At 42.3% G+C, this 13,369-nt stretch overlaps 1 protein-coding gene and 1 long non-coding RNA gene across 9 annotated transcripts in view; one reads left to right on the top strand and one right to left on the bottom strand.

Annotated features, from left to right (window-relative positions):
- Window positions 1–13,369, bottom strand: part of LOC309637797 — a 555,044-nt gene that overhangs the window by 32,862 nt on the left and 508,813 nt on the right. The window lies entirely within an intron of this gene.
- Window positions 1–13,369, top strand: part of MOBP (myelin associated oligodendrocyte basic protein) — a 48,459-nt gene that overhangs the window by 14,451 nt on the left and 20,639 nt on the right. The window contains exons 3-4 of one of the 2 annotated variants that reach the window (XM_082413000.1): window positions 5,097–5,306; window positions 5,612–5,901. In XM_082413000.1, coding sequence (XP_082269126.1) covers window positions 5,101–5,306; window positions 5,612–5,867 — 462 coding nt within the window. In that variant the 5' untranslated portion in view covers window positions 5,097–5,100 and the 3' untranslated portion in view covers window positions 5,868–5,901. The remainder of the gene's footprint in view (window positions 1–5,096; window positions 5,307–5,611; window positions 5,902–13,369) is intronic. The other variant, XM_082413001.1, reaches the window with a different exon arrangement.

Below are 13,369 nucleotides of genomic sequence, written 5' to 3'. Positions count from 1 at the left end.
TTGAAAAGAATTGTAAAGTGGATAAGTTCTGGCAAGATTAATCAAGAAAATGAGAGAAGATGCAAATATATGATATAAACCATAAAGGAGGCTGCAACTATAAATTTATCACAGATTTTAAAAGCTACAGGAAAATGCTATGAGTGACATTACGTCTATATCTATAAAGCTTTATTTAAAAAATGAACGATTTTTCCAAGTATATAATTTGAAAAGTATGTAAGGTATGGTCTGATTTTTTATTAACTATATATTTACATGTAAATATTCTCAAGGCAAAAAAATATGTTCAAATATTTTTAAGTGGTTAACTATGATAAGAATTTAGGAATTTTTATCATTTTCCTTCATCCAAGTTTTAAAATTCTCAACAGTGAATAAGGTCTTAAAACCTACTAAGGACTGGTGAGGGAGGGACAGAGGAAGCACCCATGGGTCACACTCCCCTCGGGACCCTGCCTGAGTTTACACTGCAGCCCCCCACTGTGAGCCTCTGTGCTCTGGCAGGAGGTGCTGACCACCGTACTGTCCTGATGTCTCCACACTCCATCCTCTACCATTCCTTTCTTCAGGGAGCTGTTTCCCCAACTTTCAGTCTTTTTCACCCTGGGACACAGACCCATGCACTTCTGCAGCCTTATCCCATCCTTGGGCCCACCTCCAGTTCCCCAAAGTCCAGGCTGGTCCCATCGCCTGGACACCTGCTCCCTGGAGAGGAGGGCTGAGCACAGGGAGCTCAGACCGTGTTGAGCCTGGTCAGACAGCACCAGATGCTGGAGTCACAGGGACCTGGGTTCAAATCCCCGTCTGCCTCTTACTGGCTCTTTGAACTTGGTCATATTCCTTACTCATCTCATCTTTACTTTGTTGATGATAATGCCATATTAGAAAAATGAGGTAAAGTGTGTAAAACAACCACCATATAATAGGGCCTCAGGAAATGTGAATTATTTCTTCTGCCATTAGTTATTTGCCTGTAGTTACAACTAATTTACTAGGAAGCCTGGTATGGTGGGAAAGGATGGCTCTTGTGTATGTTGCTATGGCTCAGCATGTGGACCTTAGCGTTTCTAAACTGGGGCATGGTGTGGGGCAGAGTTGGAGGGGAGTATATGTAACCAAATACAATGTACCCCAAACTAAACACGGTACTTCTGCTACCACAGGCAATAGTAGCCAGAGCCTTTCCACTGACTGTAAACATTTTACTAAAGGAAGGGGGGAAATCCTATGTTAAAGCTGGGTGAATTTTCAGCTGTTTAATCTAGAAGAATGTCAGGGTTCCAGGGCAGAGAACTGCTTTTCCATTAGGAACACATGTGATGAGTAACAAGCAGTTAGGCTGCTCCCTGCTGGGCACGGTGCGCGAAGGCATAGAGTAAGGAGAGTTGCCAGGGAATACTTTGAGAACTTTCCCCTGACGTGCTGGGGAAGAGACGGCTGGGAGGGGGTCTAGATAGGCATAGAGTGGGCCCAGGCATCTTGTCAGGTGGGTGGGAATTGAGAATTCAGTCAGAGCAGAAATTTAGAGTCACAGGAGACTTAAAATCTCCCTCTTACCCTCTGCCGGTCATTCATAAAAATTTGGGGCAAGTGCTAGATTTTCTGTTGTTTGTGATGAGTGCCTGAACAGTCTGGGGATAGATGACCCCAGAAGGCTGGAGGAATTAGGGATGTCTGAGTTGCCTGTGAAAAGCTGAGTAATATCATCTCCATGTGCTGGGAGCCTAAAGAAATGACTCCTGCTGGTTAGTCCTGGAGAGTTTCATTTCATTATTTCCCATGGGAGCAGAAACTTGAGCTGGACTTTGCCACATGTGCAGGGTTTGGTAGGGCTTTGGCAGATCTTTAGGGTCGTAATTGCAATGAATCAGACCCTAAAAATCAACTTTAGTTTCTCATTGGTCTAAAAATGCTTGTTTGTACAAAGCATTTTTTTATTTGTTTTTTTTTTTCTTTTGATATTGCTGACCATCTCCTCCTCCTGCAAATTTGGAGATTTGTCTTCTAAGAGTCTGCTACTCCTCCCACCTCGCTGGCTGCCCCCTGCTGCTCCTTCTTCCTTAGCTCTTCTTCCTGGAGCTTGAAGGTAGGCCCACTACTCCTCCTGGGAGCCTTCCCTCGCCTGGCTCCTCACTCAGCTCACACCCAGCACATCCACTCCCAAGGTTGTGTCTCTTCCATGAGGTGAAGGACCCTCGAGCTGACAGCTCTAGCTCCTGAGTTTCGGATGCCCATTTCCACATGGATGTCATGAGCGTCTTAAATTCATGATATCCCAGACCAATGAGATGATCTCCCTCCCTCTCATCTATTCAGACTCCTGATCAGCTGATGGCATGACCACACTCCCAGTCACAAGGGCTAGATCCTTCGCAGTGATGGGTAACTCCTGTGCTACCTCATCACCTGTGTCCTGGCACTGCCACCTCTCCCACACTGCCCTGCAGACCGGGTGGGCTCTCAGGTGGACTGCAATTCACCCTTCTGTATCTTTGCTTAGGAATCAACTGTTCCCAACCTTCCACAAACCCTTATCTCTGCTGTCCAAATCTCAGGGCCAGAAGTTTCTACCCATGTTTTACCTGATTCCCCAGCCCAATGTATGGCCCCGCTCTTGTGGACTCTCCGTACCATTGTCTCAGCACATTCTCATGCTCCACAGCATCCCTTCCTTGTACTGCACTTACTAACATCTATGCAACATTCCTCCATCTACAGGATGTCAGCAGGATGTTTAGCTGATCCATCCCCTCAGTCTCCTCAGAGACTTGTACATGTTTGGGCTCAATAGATGGGTTTTGTGGCCATGAGTACACCATGTGCATCCTTGCCCATCTTCCCAGCTGGTGGCTACTTTTCTTGGGGATGGGACTAAACATGATTCAGCTTTGCATCCCCTACAGAGCCTGAGCACTGTGCCTGGCACAACCTAAACATATCATAAATGCTGAAGTGGATGCTTGAAGGTAACCCTATTAATCATTTAGTATTTATTGTACCTTGAAGAACTCTAACATTAAAAGTTTTGGATAAAGCAGATGAGCCTATAAGAGAAACTGAGACGGAAGGGCTAGAGATGGAGGAAGGAATCTAGGAGAACATGGAGTGACAGGACAGGGAAGCATTTACATGGAGAGAGGGATCGAGGAAGAAGACGGCTGGTCTGGCAGCATGGAGGTCTTTATGTGAACCACGTATCTTTGGGAGGTAGAACAGAAGCCAGATTGGAGTGCACTGAGGGGGAGGAGACGTAGAAATGGAGAAAAAGAGTGTTGATAACGTCTCAAGAACACTGCCTATAAAAGTGAGGAGTTATAGAGAGGAAAAGAGACATGAAAGTGAGATTCAGAGAGGATTCTCTTTCAAAATGGGATATTCATGAGTATGATTAAGAGCTTCTGAAGTAGGGAAGACTTTCTGAACTAAAATATAAAACCCTGAGTAAGAACTAGGAAACTTAATTACATAAAAATTATTTTTTTGCATGATAAAAGCAGGTGAAATATTGGGAAAGAGCATTTGCAACATACATAACAGGTGTAACACATAATATGGACTCTACAGACTGAGGTACAAAAGGATGTATTTTCTTCTTATAACTACACTCAACTTGCTCCTCAGCCCTCACTTCTATCTGTAGCAGAAGACAACCCTATCAAAAAACAAAAAAGTTACACAACATTATAAATCAACTATACTTCAATAAAAAACAATAGAAACCAACCAACAAACAAAAAATCAAAATATCCCCTCAGAGTAACTTAGTTGTTTTTAATGTATTCATCCTTAAAACCCAGATCATTTTCTCTGTCTTCAAAGAATCCATCCCCTTTTCATGGTTTCCTTTATCTTTGTACATACTTCTGTTGGTCGATGTCACTGTGTCTTGTAATTACATACTGCACGTCTGTGTGTACAACTTGACCTTGAGTTTGTTGAGAGGAGGGATATTCTCAGTGGCCGGTATATGCACATTACCTGTGTATATTTGTAGACTCTTGTTGGTTAATAGTCATTTAAGTCCCCTGTGTGCTTCAATGTTTTGGAGTGTTAGGTAGGACTATTTCTGCATGTGTCACATTTCCACAAAGGATGCTGTAGTAATTAAGTTTTTACCCGCCTTTCAGAATATTTCAAGAATCAAAACTCTCTAGTCTCTCCTCTTACTTTTCCTTTTTAACTGAGGTAAACAGTAAAATGCACAAAAATTAAGTGTAGAGCTCACTGAATTTTTACATATGTATACACCTGTGTAGTCATCTCCCAGATCAAGATCCAGAACATTTTCCGCCCCCAGCAGGCTCCCTCCTGCCTCTTCTTAGTCAGACCCCACCTCCTCCAAATATAACTATGTTCTGATTTCTAGCACCATGCACTAGACTAGTTTTGCCTGTTTTTGAACCTCATATAAATTGAATCATATAGCGTGTATTCCTTTGTGTTTGGCTTCTTTTGTTCGACATTATGTTTGTGAGATTCAAACATGTTGACCTGTGTCTTACAGTCTGTTCTTTCTCATTCTGGTGTAGTATTTCATGGTATGAATAGAGATTATGCTTTCAATAACAAAGCTTTCTTGGTTTTTTAGAGAAACGGCCATCCCTAAATCTAGAATATTATTTTGCCATAGATGTGTTCGGCTTTGTAATATTTTTTCCTGTCCTAAGTGGGAAGCTAACACATAAGGGAAAAAAGAGTCCATTTTCAGAAAACATGATTTCAAAATACACAAATAAAAATGAACAAACTCTTCCCTTATATTGCCTAGGTACAAACTCTTAGGTGTAAGATAGGCTACAGGGATGTATTTGTACAACACGGGGAATATAGCCAATATTTTGTAATAACTGTAAATGGAGTGTAACCTTTAAAAATTGTATGTAAATTTAAAAAAAAAGAACAAACTCCTAATTGAGTTCCTCTCCATAGAGCTGGGCAGGAAATTGACCTTCCAGATTCAGGATGGAGGATAGCTCTGAATGTTAACTTGGACCATGGGAGTAGCAGGGAGTGCGTTCCTGGAGTAGAAAGCTCCCTCACATGAATGTGCTGTTTTATGTCTCCCCACCTCCCCCGGCATCACTGATGTCCAGTGAGATGAGTCAGAAAGTGGTTAAGGAGGGCCCCAGACTCTCCAAGAACCAGAAGTTCTCGGAGCACTTCAGCATACATTGCTGCCCGCCCTTCACCTTCCTCAACTCCAAACGCGAGATTGTGGACCGCAAGTATAGCATCTGTAAAAGTGGCTGCTTCTACCAGAAGAAAGAGGAGGACTGGATCTGCTGTGCCTGCCAGAAGACCAGGTGAGTGGTCTGCGCTGCCACCTGGCGCCTAGGCTGGGCCTTGGCCTCTGTCTCTCAGTTCCGAGTTCCCCCTTCCTGCTCTACTCTGCGATGCTGGGCTGAGGCTCTGCAAACTGCGCTTCCCCCAATCCCCTGACAGTCGGCTCCCCGTTAGGCTCTGCCATTGGAAGGTACTGGAGGGAGACTGGAAGGTGGGGCGGGGGGAGGAGCAGGGCTGCCTTCCTATTTCCAGCTCCTGTCAGCATCCCTTAAAGCAACAGAGGAGAGCCATTGCTCCAGCCTGCAGCTTCTTTTGGCCCTCTCAGCACCAGCCGCCGCGCAACGTCCCCTCAGAGGCCCAAGCGCCAGCCAGCTGCACCCCCCGCGGTGGTCAGAGCACCAGCCAAGCCACGGTCCCCTCCGAGGTCCGAACGTCAGCCACGCCCCCGCCCAGAAGTCCGACCTCCACCCGCCAAGCAGCGCTCCCCTCAGAAGGCCAAGCAGCAGCCGCGCAGCAGCCCCCAGAGAGGGCCAGGCACCAGCCGTGGGGGGTCCCCCAAGAAAGCCTCTAGGTTCTGGTAACACCATCTCTTCCCTTTTGCTCCCCAGCCCTAAGGTTAGTAGCTGCTTCCTGTGTTTACTAACAATAGGTTATCTCAATGGCCCTCCTTCAGCCTTACCAAACCTGTGTAATCAATTCCCTGCATTAAATCCCCTTGTTTGAAACACCTAGTGTGGCTTCTGTTTTCCTCATAGCCACTGTTGGTACAATACTTCAGATGGCAGCACCAGTTGCTTCCTTTGTCTAGTAGGACTGGAAGTGATTAATTTATAAATTCGGAGTATGGACCACAGTAAAAGATTGAATAAATGAGGCCCTCGATTCCTGTCCCTCAGAGAGAGAAGGAATGGTGACTCTAAGGGGTATCTGTGTATGTGCAAAAGGAGAGGTTCAGCCAGTTCATCCATCCCTCCTCCCAACACACTTCATCTGATGTTAACTTCAGTGGCAAGATCATTCATTCATTCATTCATTCAACAATCTTGATTGCGTATGTATAGAGTTCCACATACTATGCTGGGGGATGGGAACGTGGCCAGAACAAGCCAGGTTGTTTGCGATTCACCAGAACCAAACAAGAAAATAGGCAGTCACAGTGTAGGGTTAAACGCTCTAATACTCTCATAATCAGTATGTGCATTGGCTATGGGAGCCTGGAGAATGGCTCTGCCTGTCTGGGGCTTCACAGAAGTTAGGTTAGAATAAGTAGAGGATAAAAGGGGATGTTGCCTGTAGAAAGAATAGGTGAGCCAAAGAGCATATGTTTATCAGCTCCATGTGGGGAGGTCAGCCTTTTTTTTTTTTTTTTTTTAAATAGACTTTACTTTTCAGAGCAGTTTTAGGTTCATATCACAGTTGAGCAGAAGGTACACAGACTTCCCTTATACTCTCTGCCCACATGCACGGCAGGCCAACTCTTTAGTCCTTTTAGTATTTGAAAATGAACCTGTTTTATAAGTTAACAATGGATATAAATTGTATTTGGGATTCTCATATCTACTTTGATGCTCAGAACCTGCATAGCACATGATAGTGTATGCATGTCTCATGATGTTTACAGATTTAGTATGTAGAAGAATCAAATGGGGAGCATGTTAAAATGCTCCCAGAGAATCTAATTCCTTGGGTCACTTGTGAGGTTCTAGGGATCTGCATTGTCAATAAGCAATCAACCCACCCCCAGTGTAGATCAGGTGAGGTTAATTTGGGAAGGAAGTAACAGACTGGTGAGTGACTGGTAAGTCACTAAAACTGTAATAGGAAGTTGTGCATCAAGTTACCTGGTCGTTAATTTATGCCTTCCTGAGGGGCCTGAGTAATAAGGTCCTAGGACAGGTAAGCTTTGATATATGGAAGTGGTTAGGAAATGTGCAGAGCAGAGGAAATTAATTGTGTATGAGGCATGTCATCTATGGTGGTGGCTTCAAGCCCACAATCTCCAGTGAGCTATGTGATGGCTGTTTGGGTGGCTGGGAGTTGAATGAACCAGGACATGGAAAGGAGATGGAAGACAATGAAAGCCAATTTCATCTGAGCCACAGATTTGTCTGGATTCAGCCTTGCTGAATTCACTTAAACTCAAGAGATATTTTAGTGTTGGTGTATTTTGACTCCCTCAGTTAACCATCCTCGGTGGGTATCAGGGAAGACACCTCTATAGTCTGTCATTGCCTCCTCAGCTGTCGTCCCTTCCCTGGGACCAAGGGACCTGACAGGCTCCATTCATAATGTCCCATGACATCACAGATGCACCATCTGAGCCCTTCCTACGATACTCATTCTCCCTTCTCAGGTTCCCAAAGGTCCTAAGGTAATGCATTAGAGACATTGCTTCGCCATGCTGTATGCGGTATGCATACATAGTCTACTGACACAAGTGACTGTCCTAAATCAAAGGGGTGGGAGGAAGATTAATGGGAAAAAATTCACTCTCAAGCAGAGCTACTAAATTACATGTGAAGAAAGGGTCAAAAAAGTTTTCCTGAAGCAGGCTTGCTTTCTGAAATGGTGCCATTCTTGAGGTCTGACCCTTTGAGGTCAAACAATTTTGACAAAAGACTTTTGTGTCCTTAGTAACTCCCTTGGATACATCTTTTCAAAAACCAGTGAATATTTAAATCTTAGGATCCAACAGGTATGATTCCTTGCATCCTGATTGAACATGGCAGCATTCTCATATTTGATGGAAAGAAACTATGGCATCTCCCTTTTAGTTTGTTTTACTCTCAGTTCTTCAAGGTTTTAGGATTTCACAGGTCATCCCGGCCTTTAGGGTTAAGATGTGTTTCCTGAGCTGAGGCTCTTCTGGCTCCTTGGTGCTCTGCTTTCAGGAGCTAAGATCTGTGGTTTTCTGAAAACTTCTGTGGCTGCGGCTTTGAGCGACTAATTTGGGGCCAGTCACACATATGTGAGCAGTACTGTGTGTGCCTTTGATGCATTCTTTCACAGCATTGTCTTGTACAAACTGAGCCCCGCACACCGGCAGCCTGGAGGACCAATCTATTTCCACATGTATTTTCAAGCCTGGTCATCGAGACCACGTGCACAGCACTGCACCAAACTCTGGGCAATCAGGGGGGATGACGTATGCCCCTGGTCCAGCTGCTCAGATGGTATTTACGAGTGGCCCATCTCTCAGTGTTGCTGCTGTTCACCTGAGTAACAACCCTGAGCTCGGGAGTTAGCCCACAGTCAGTGGTCGCCCCTGTATATAGTTTTCGGTTTGTTCGCAATGACCAGGACTGCCAAAGAAAAATGCAATTATAAACATTTACATACTTGAGAAGCTAGGATTTACTTCAGAAGAGCGCCGACACATGAGCAATTACTGCGAGGGGTCCGAGAGTATGCACTAACAGACCCAGGCTCCGGGGCCAGCTGCTAAGTGTCAGGCTCTTAGATAGAGGTAGCCTGCCTGCTTTTCAGGTCTGCAGACCCAAACTTATTCCAGACACTTTCTATGATGTGACTTGTCCTCCTTTTGTCTTTCCTGATGCCAAGAGGTACATTGTGCATTTTCACCTTCCAGAAAACCAGAGAGAATTCTCTTTCTTTGTGCAGGATTGGGTAAACTAGCCCTTCCACTTCCCTTGAATTTTCCATCTTGGTCTTCTTTATGAGTCCTTCCTTTTCTGGCAACACTTCACCTTGGGATCCTCTAGGGTTTTATTCTGAGCCCTCTCCTTGATTTTGCCTTCTGTTTTTTTTGTGTTTTTAAAATTAATTATTTATTTTTAAAATTTTTATTAGTGTATACTTGATTTACAATGTTGAGTTTGTTTCTGCTGTACAGCAAAGTGAATCAGTTACACATATATATATATGCCCTCTTTTTTAGATTCTTTTCCCATATAGGTCATTACAGAGTCTCTTATGGTTTTATGTTTTTTTTCAGTTGTAAATATATATACACTTTTAAAATATTCTTTTCCATTATGGTTTATAACAGGATATTCAATATAGTTCCCTGTGCTATACAGTAGGATCTTGTTGTTTATCCATTCTAAATGTAATAGTTTGCATCTACCAACCCCAACTCCCAGTCCCTCCCTCTCCCTTCCCCCCCTCCCCCTTGGCAACCACAAGTCTGTTCTCTATGTCTATGAGTCTGTTTATGTTTTGTAGATAGGTTTGTTTGTGCCGTATTTTAGATGCCACATATAAGTGATATCATATGATATTTGCATTTCTCTTTCTGACTTACTTCACTTAGTATGATACTCTCTAGTTGCATCCATGTTGCTGCAAATGGCATTATTTCGTTCTTTTTTTTATGGCTGAGTAGTATTCCATTGTATATATGCACCACATCTTCTTTATCTATTCATCTGTCAATGGGCATTAGGTTGTTTCCATGCTTTGGCTATTGTGAACAGTGCTGCTATGAACATAGGGGTGCATTTATCTTTCTGAATTATAGTTTTGTCCGGGTATATTCCCAGGGGTGGGATTGTTGGATCATATGGTAATTCTATTTTTAGTTTTCTGAGGAACCTCCATACTGTTTTCCATAGTGGCTGCACCAACTTAACATTCCCACCAACAGTGTAGGAGTGTTCCCTTTTCTCCACATCCTCTCCAGCATTTGTTATTTGTAGACTTTTCTTACGGTTTTAAACGTAACCGGCATGGTGATGACTTTTAAACCTTATTCCAGCCCTGGCATTAAACTCATATATGGGCCTGATTGCCCAGCAGATCAATGTGGATGTTATCAAACTCAACTTATCTCCACTTGACTTCTTTCCCATGAACACTCGCTCTTCCTCTTATCAACAAGCTCAGCAAACAACATCACAGCCCCTCTAATCAGCCCCACTGGAAACCTAAGCCCCACCCTGACTTCCAACCTCTTGAGATACACACATGCCTGCCAATTTTACTTTCTAGAATTTTTTTTTTTTTTTTTACCATAACTTAAAGTACATTAAGAGCTGATGGGAAAGGGTGCAGAAGTGAGGGTGAGATTGGAAACAAAGGAAAGGGGATGGAGATCGTGGATAGAGTGAGAGAAGCAAGGCTCCTTCATAGTACGTGTGGAGGGACAGGCCACTGATGGGAGCAGGAAAAGCCGTTTGGTTTTGCAAAATAGAGAGAGACCCATTAAATGGTCGTTAAGGGGACTTCCCTGGCAGTCCAGTGGTTAAGACTCCATGCTTCCAATGCAGGGGGCGTGGGTTCGATCCCTGGTTGGGGAACTAAGATCCCACATGCCTCGCAGCCAAAAACTACATAAATAATAAAAAAATTTTGAAAACATTTAAAGAAGGATGAAGGCAAGTCATACCCCGAGGATGAAAGAGCTGGAGGTCTGAGAAGGTTAGGGTAGGTTTAGAACACCAGCGACCAGGACGTGAGGCTGTGCTGAAGGCTTGCTGAGCTCTGCCTGATGGAGCTGCATATGAACCATTTGTTCTTTCAAAGGTTATTCTCCAATGAGGGAAACAAATTGCCATCTCTGAAATCACCAATGGAATCATCCAACCCCACATCAACCGTCTGCTTTTCTTCCAACTTGCTTTGTTAAGTGTCCCCACAGCAACTGTTCTTAAACTTCACCAGGTGCTTCTGGTACTCTGAGCCCTGGTTTTTCCTTCTCCATCCATCAGACTCCTTTCCCCACTCCCCACCCCCCCCATCTCGGTAGTTTGATTTAAAAAATGTTTCAAGTTATCATTATTTATTTATTAATTTAAATTATTTCCTTATGAATTATTCAGTTTATTTAAAGTAAAAAAACAAATGGAAACAGTTTACCAATTTCTCTCCCCCTGCACCCCTGCCTCTGTTCTCTGTATCTATGAGCTTGTTTTTCATTTGTTTGTTTGTTTAGATCCCAGATATAGAAGAGATCCTATGGCGTTTATCTTTCCCTGACTTATGTTACTTAGCACAATGCCCTCGAGGTCCATCCATGTTGTTGCAGATGGCAAGATTCCATTCTTTTTTACAGATGAATAATGGTTCGTTGTATGTGTATATATATATCACAGTTTCTTTATTCACTTATCCACTGATGGACACTTGTTTCCATATCTTGGCTATTATAAATAATGCTGAAATGAACATGAGGGTGCATATATCTTTTCAAGTTAATGTTTTCATTTTCTTTGCAAAAATACCCAGGAGTGGAATTGCTGGACCATATGGTAGCTCTATTTTTAATTTTTTGAGGAACCTCCATACTGTTTTTCACAGTGGCTGCACCAATTTACATTCCCATCAACAGTGCACAAGGGTTTTCTTTTTTCCACATCCTCACCAACACTTATTATTTCTTGTCTTTCTGATAATAGACATTCTAACAGGTGTGAGGTGATATCTCATTGTGGTTTTGATTTGCATTTCCCTGATGATTAGTGATGTTGAGCATCTTTTCATGTACCAGTTGACCATGTGTATGTCTTCTTTGGAAAAATGTCTATTCAGACTCCTTCTTTCTTCACTTTCCTCCCTCTCCAAATTAGAAACCATGGCCCAACATTTTAATCTCTCTCAAAAATACCTTACATTCCCCTACCCTTTGAATATCTATCTCATATTCTTGGGAAAACCTCCAGCCTTGTATGAATCCAACCATCTGCCTTCACCATGTCTGTTTCCAGGCAGTTTTGAGTATTACTGGGAAAAAACACAGCAGTGCAGTAGTAGTTGGGTGAAAGCAGGACTACGGTGATTATATCACTAAGCACTGTTTTCTTTTGGGAAGTCATAGTTCAGTTACCTGCATTCGGATAAAGGAGAAAGCCACGGACCATGACACGAAAAGTGTCATGTATGTTTGTGTAATACACAAGGGACATACACACACACACACGCATGCATACGTATATCAGGTTTACATGCATGCAGTAGAATTTGACATTTTCAGCAAACAGTTCTATGCAGAGTCATGTAACCACCACCACAATCAAAATATAGAATACTTTCATCAACTTCCAAATTTCCCTCATACTTCCCCTTTGAAGTCAGTCCCCAAGCTCCTGACAACCACTGATCTGTTTTCTGTCCCTATAGTTTTGTCTTGTCTAGAATGTCACATAAATGGAATCATACAGTATGTACCCTTTTGAGTCTGGCTTCTTTCACTTAGCGTAATGCATTTGAGATTGAACCATGTTGTTGTTGCATGAATCAGTAGTTCTTTCACTTTTATTGCTGAGTAGTATTCCATTGTATGCATGAACCTATCAGAATTTTCCATTCACGAGTTGAAGGATATTTAGGTTGTTTCCAGTTTTTGGTAATTATGAATAAAGCTGCTGTAAACATTCATGTGATTGTAAGTTTGCTTTTCTTTGAGTAAATAACTAGAACTGGTATTGCTGGGACATATGGTAGGTGTATGTTTAAATAAATATAAAACTGCTAAATTGTTTTCCAAAGTGGTTGCACTACTAGCAAAGTGGTTGTATTCCTACTAGCAAAGTGGGATGCTCTGAATTCTTGTCAGCATTTGGTACTGTCAGCTTTAAAAATTTTACCCTTTCTAATATTGTATGTTGTGGTACCTCACTGTAGTTTTAATTTTGTTTTTTTCTATTGACTAATGATGTTCTTTTAATGAGCTTATATATCATCCACCAAAGACATTTATTGGTGAAGTGTGTGCTCAATCTTTTGCCTACTTAAAAAAGTGGGTTATTTAATTATTATTGTGTTTTGAGAGTTTAAAAATATATTATCTGGATATGTCCTTTATCAAATACATGTTTTGCAAGTATTTTCTCCCAGCCTGTGGTTTGCTTTATCATTTTCTTAATAGTGTCTTGTGAAGAACCAAAGTTTTAAACTTTGGCAAAGTTCAATTTATCAGTTTTTTCTTTTATATATCATGTTTTTTGTATTGTATGTGTGCTTTTTGGATTGTATGGAAGAGTTCTTTGCCTAACCTAAGATCACAAAGATTTTCTCCTGGAAATTTAAAATTTTAAGTTTCACATTTATGTTATTATCTATTTTGAGTTAATTTTTTGGTAAATGGTGTGAGATATGGATTGAGGTTCCATTTTTTTTTTTTTGC

This window comes from Balaenoptera physalus (assembly GCF_965194825.1).
Source record: "Balaenoptera physalus genome assembly, chromosome: 11".
Classification (NCBI taxonomy): domain Eukaryota; kingdom Metazoa; phylum Chordata; class Mammalia; order Artiodactyla; family Balaenopteridae; genus Balaenoptera; species Balaenoptera physalus.
Note: the sequence above shows the minus strand (reverse complement) of the source record. Positions and strands in the feature narration are given on the sequence as shown.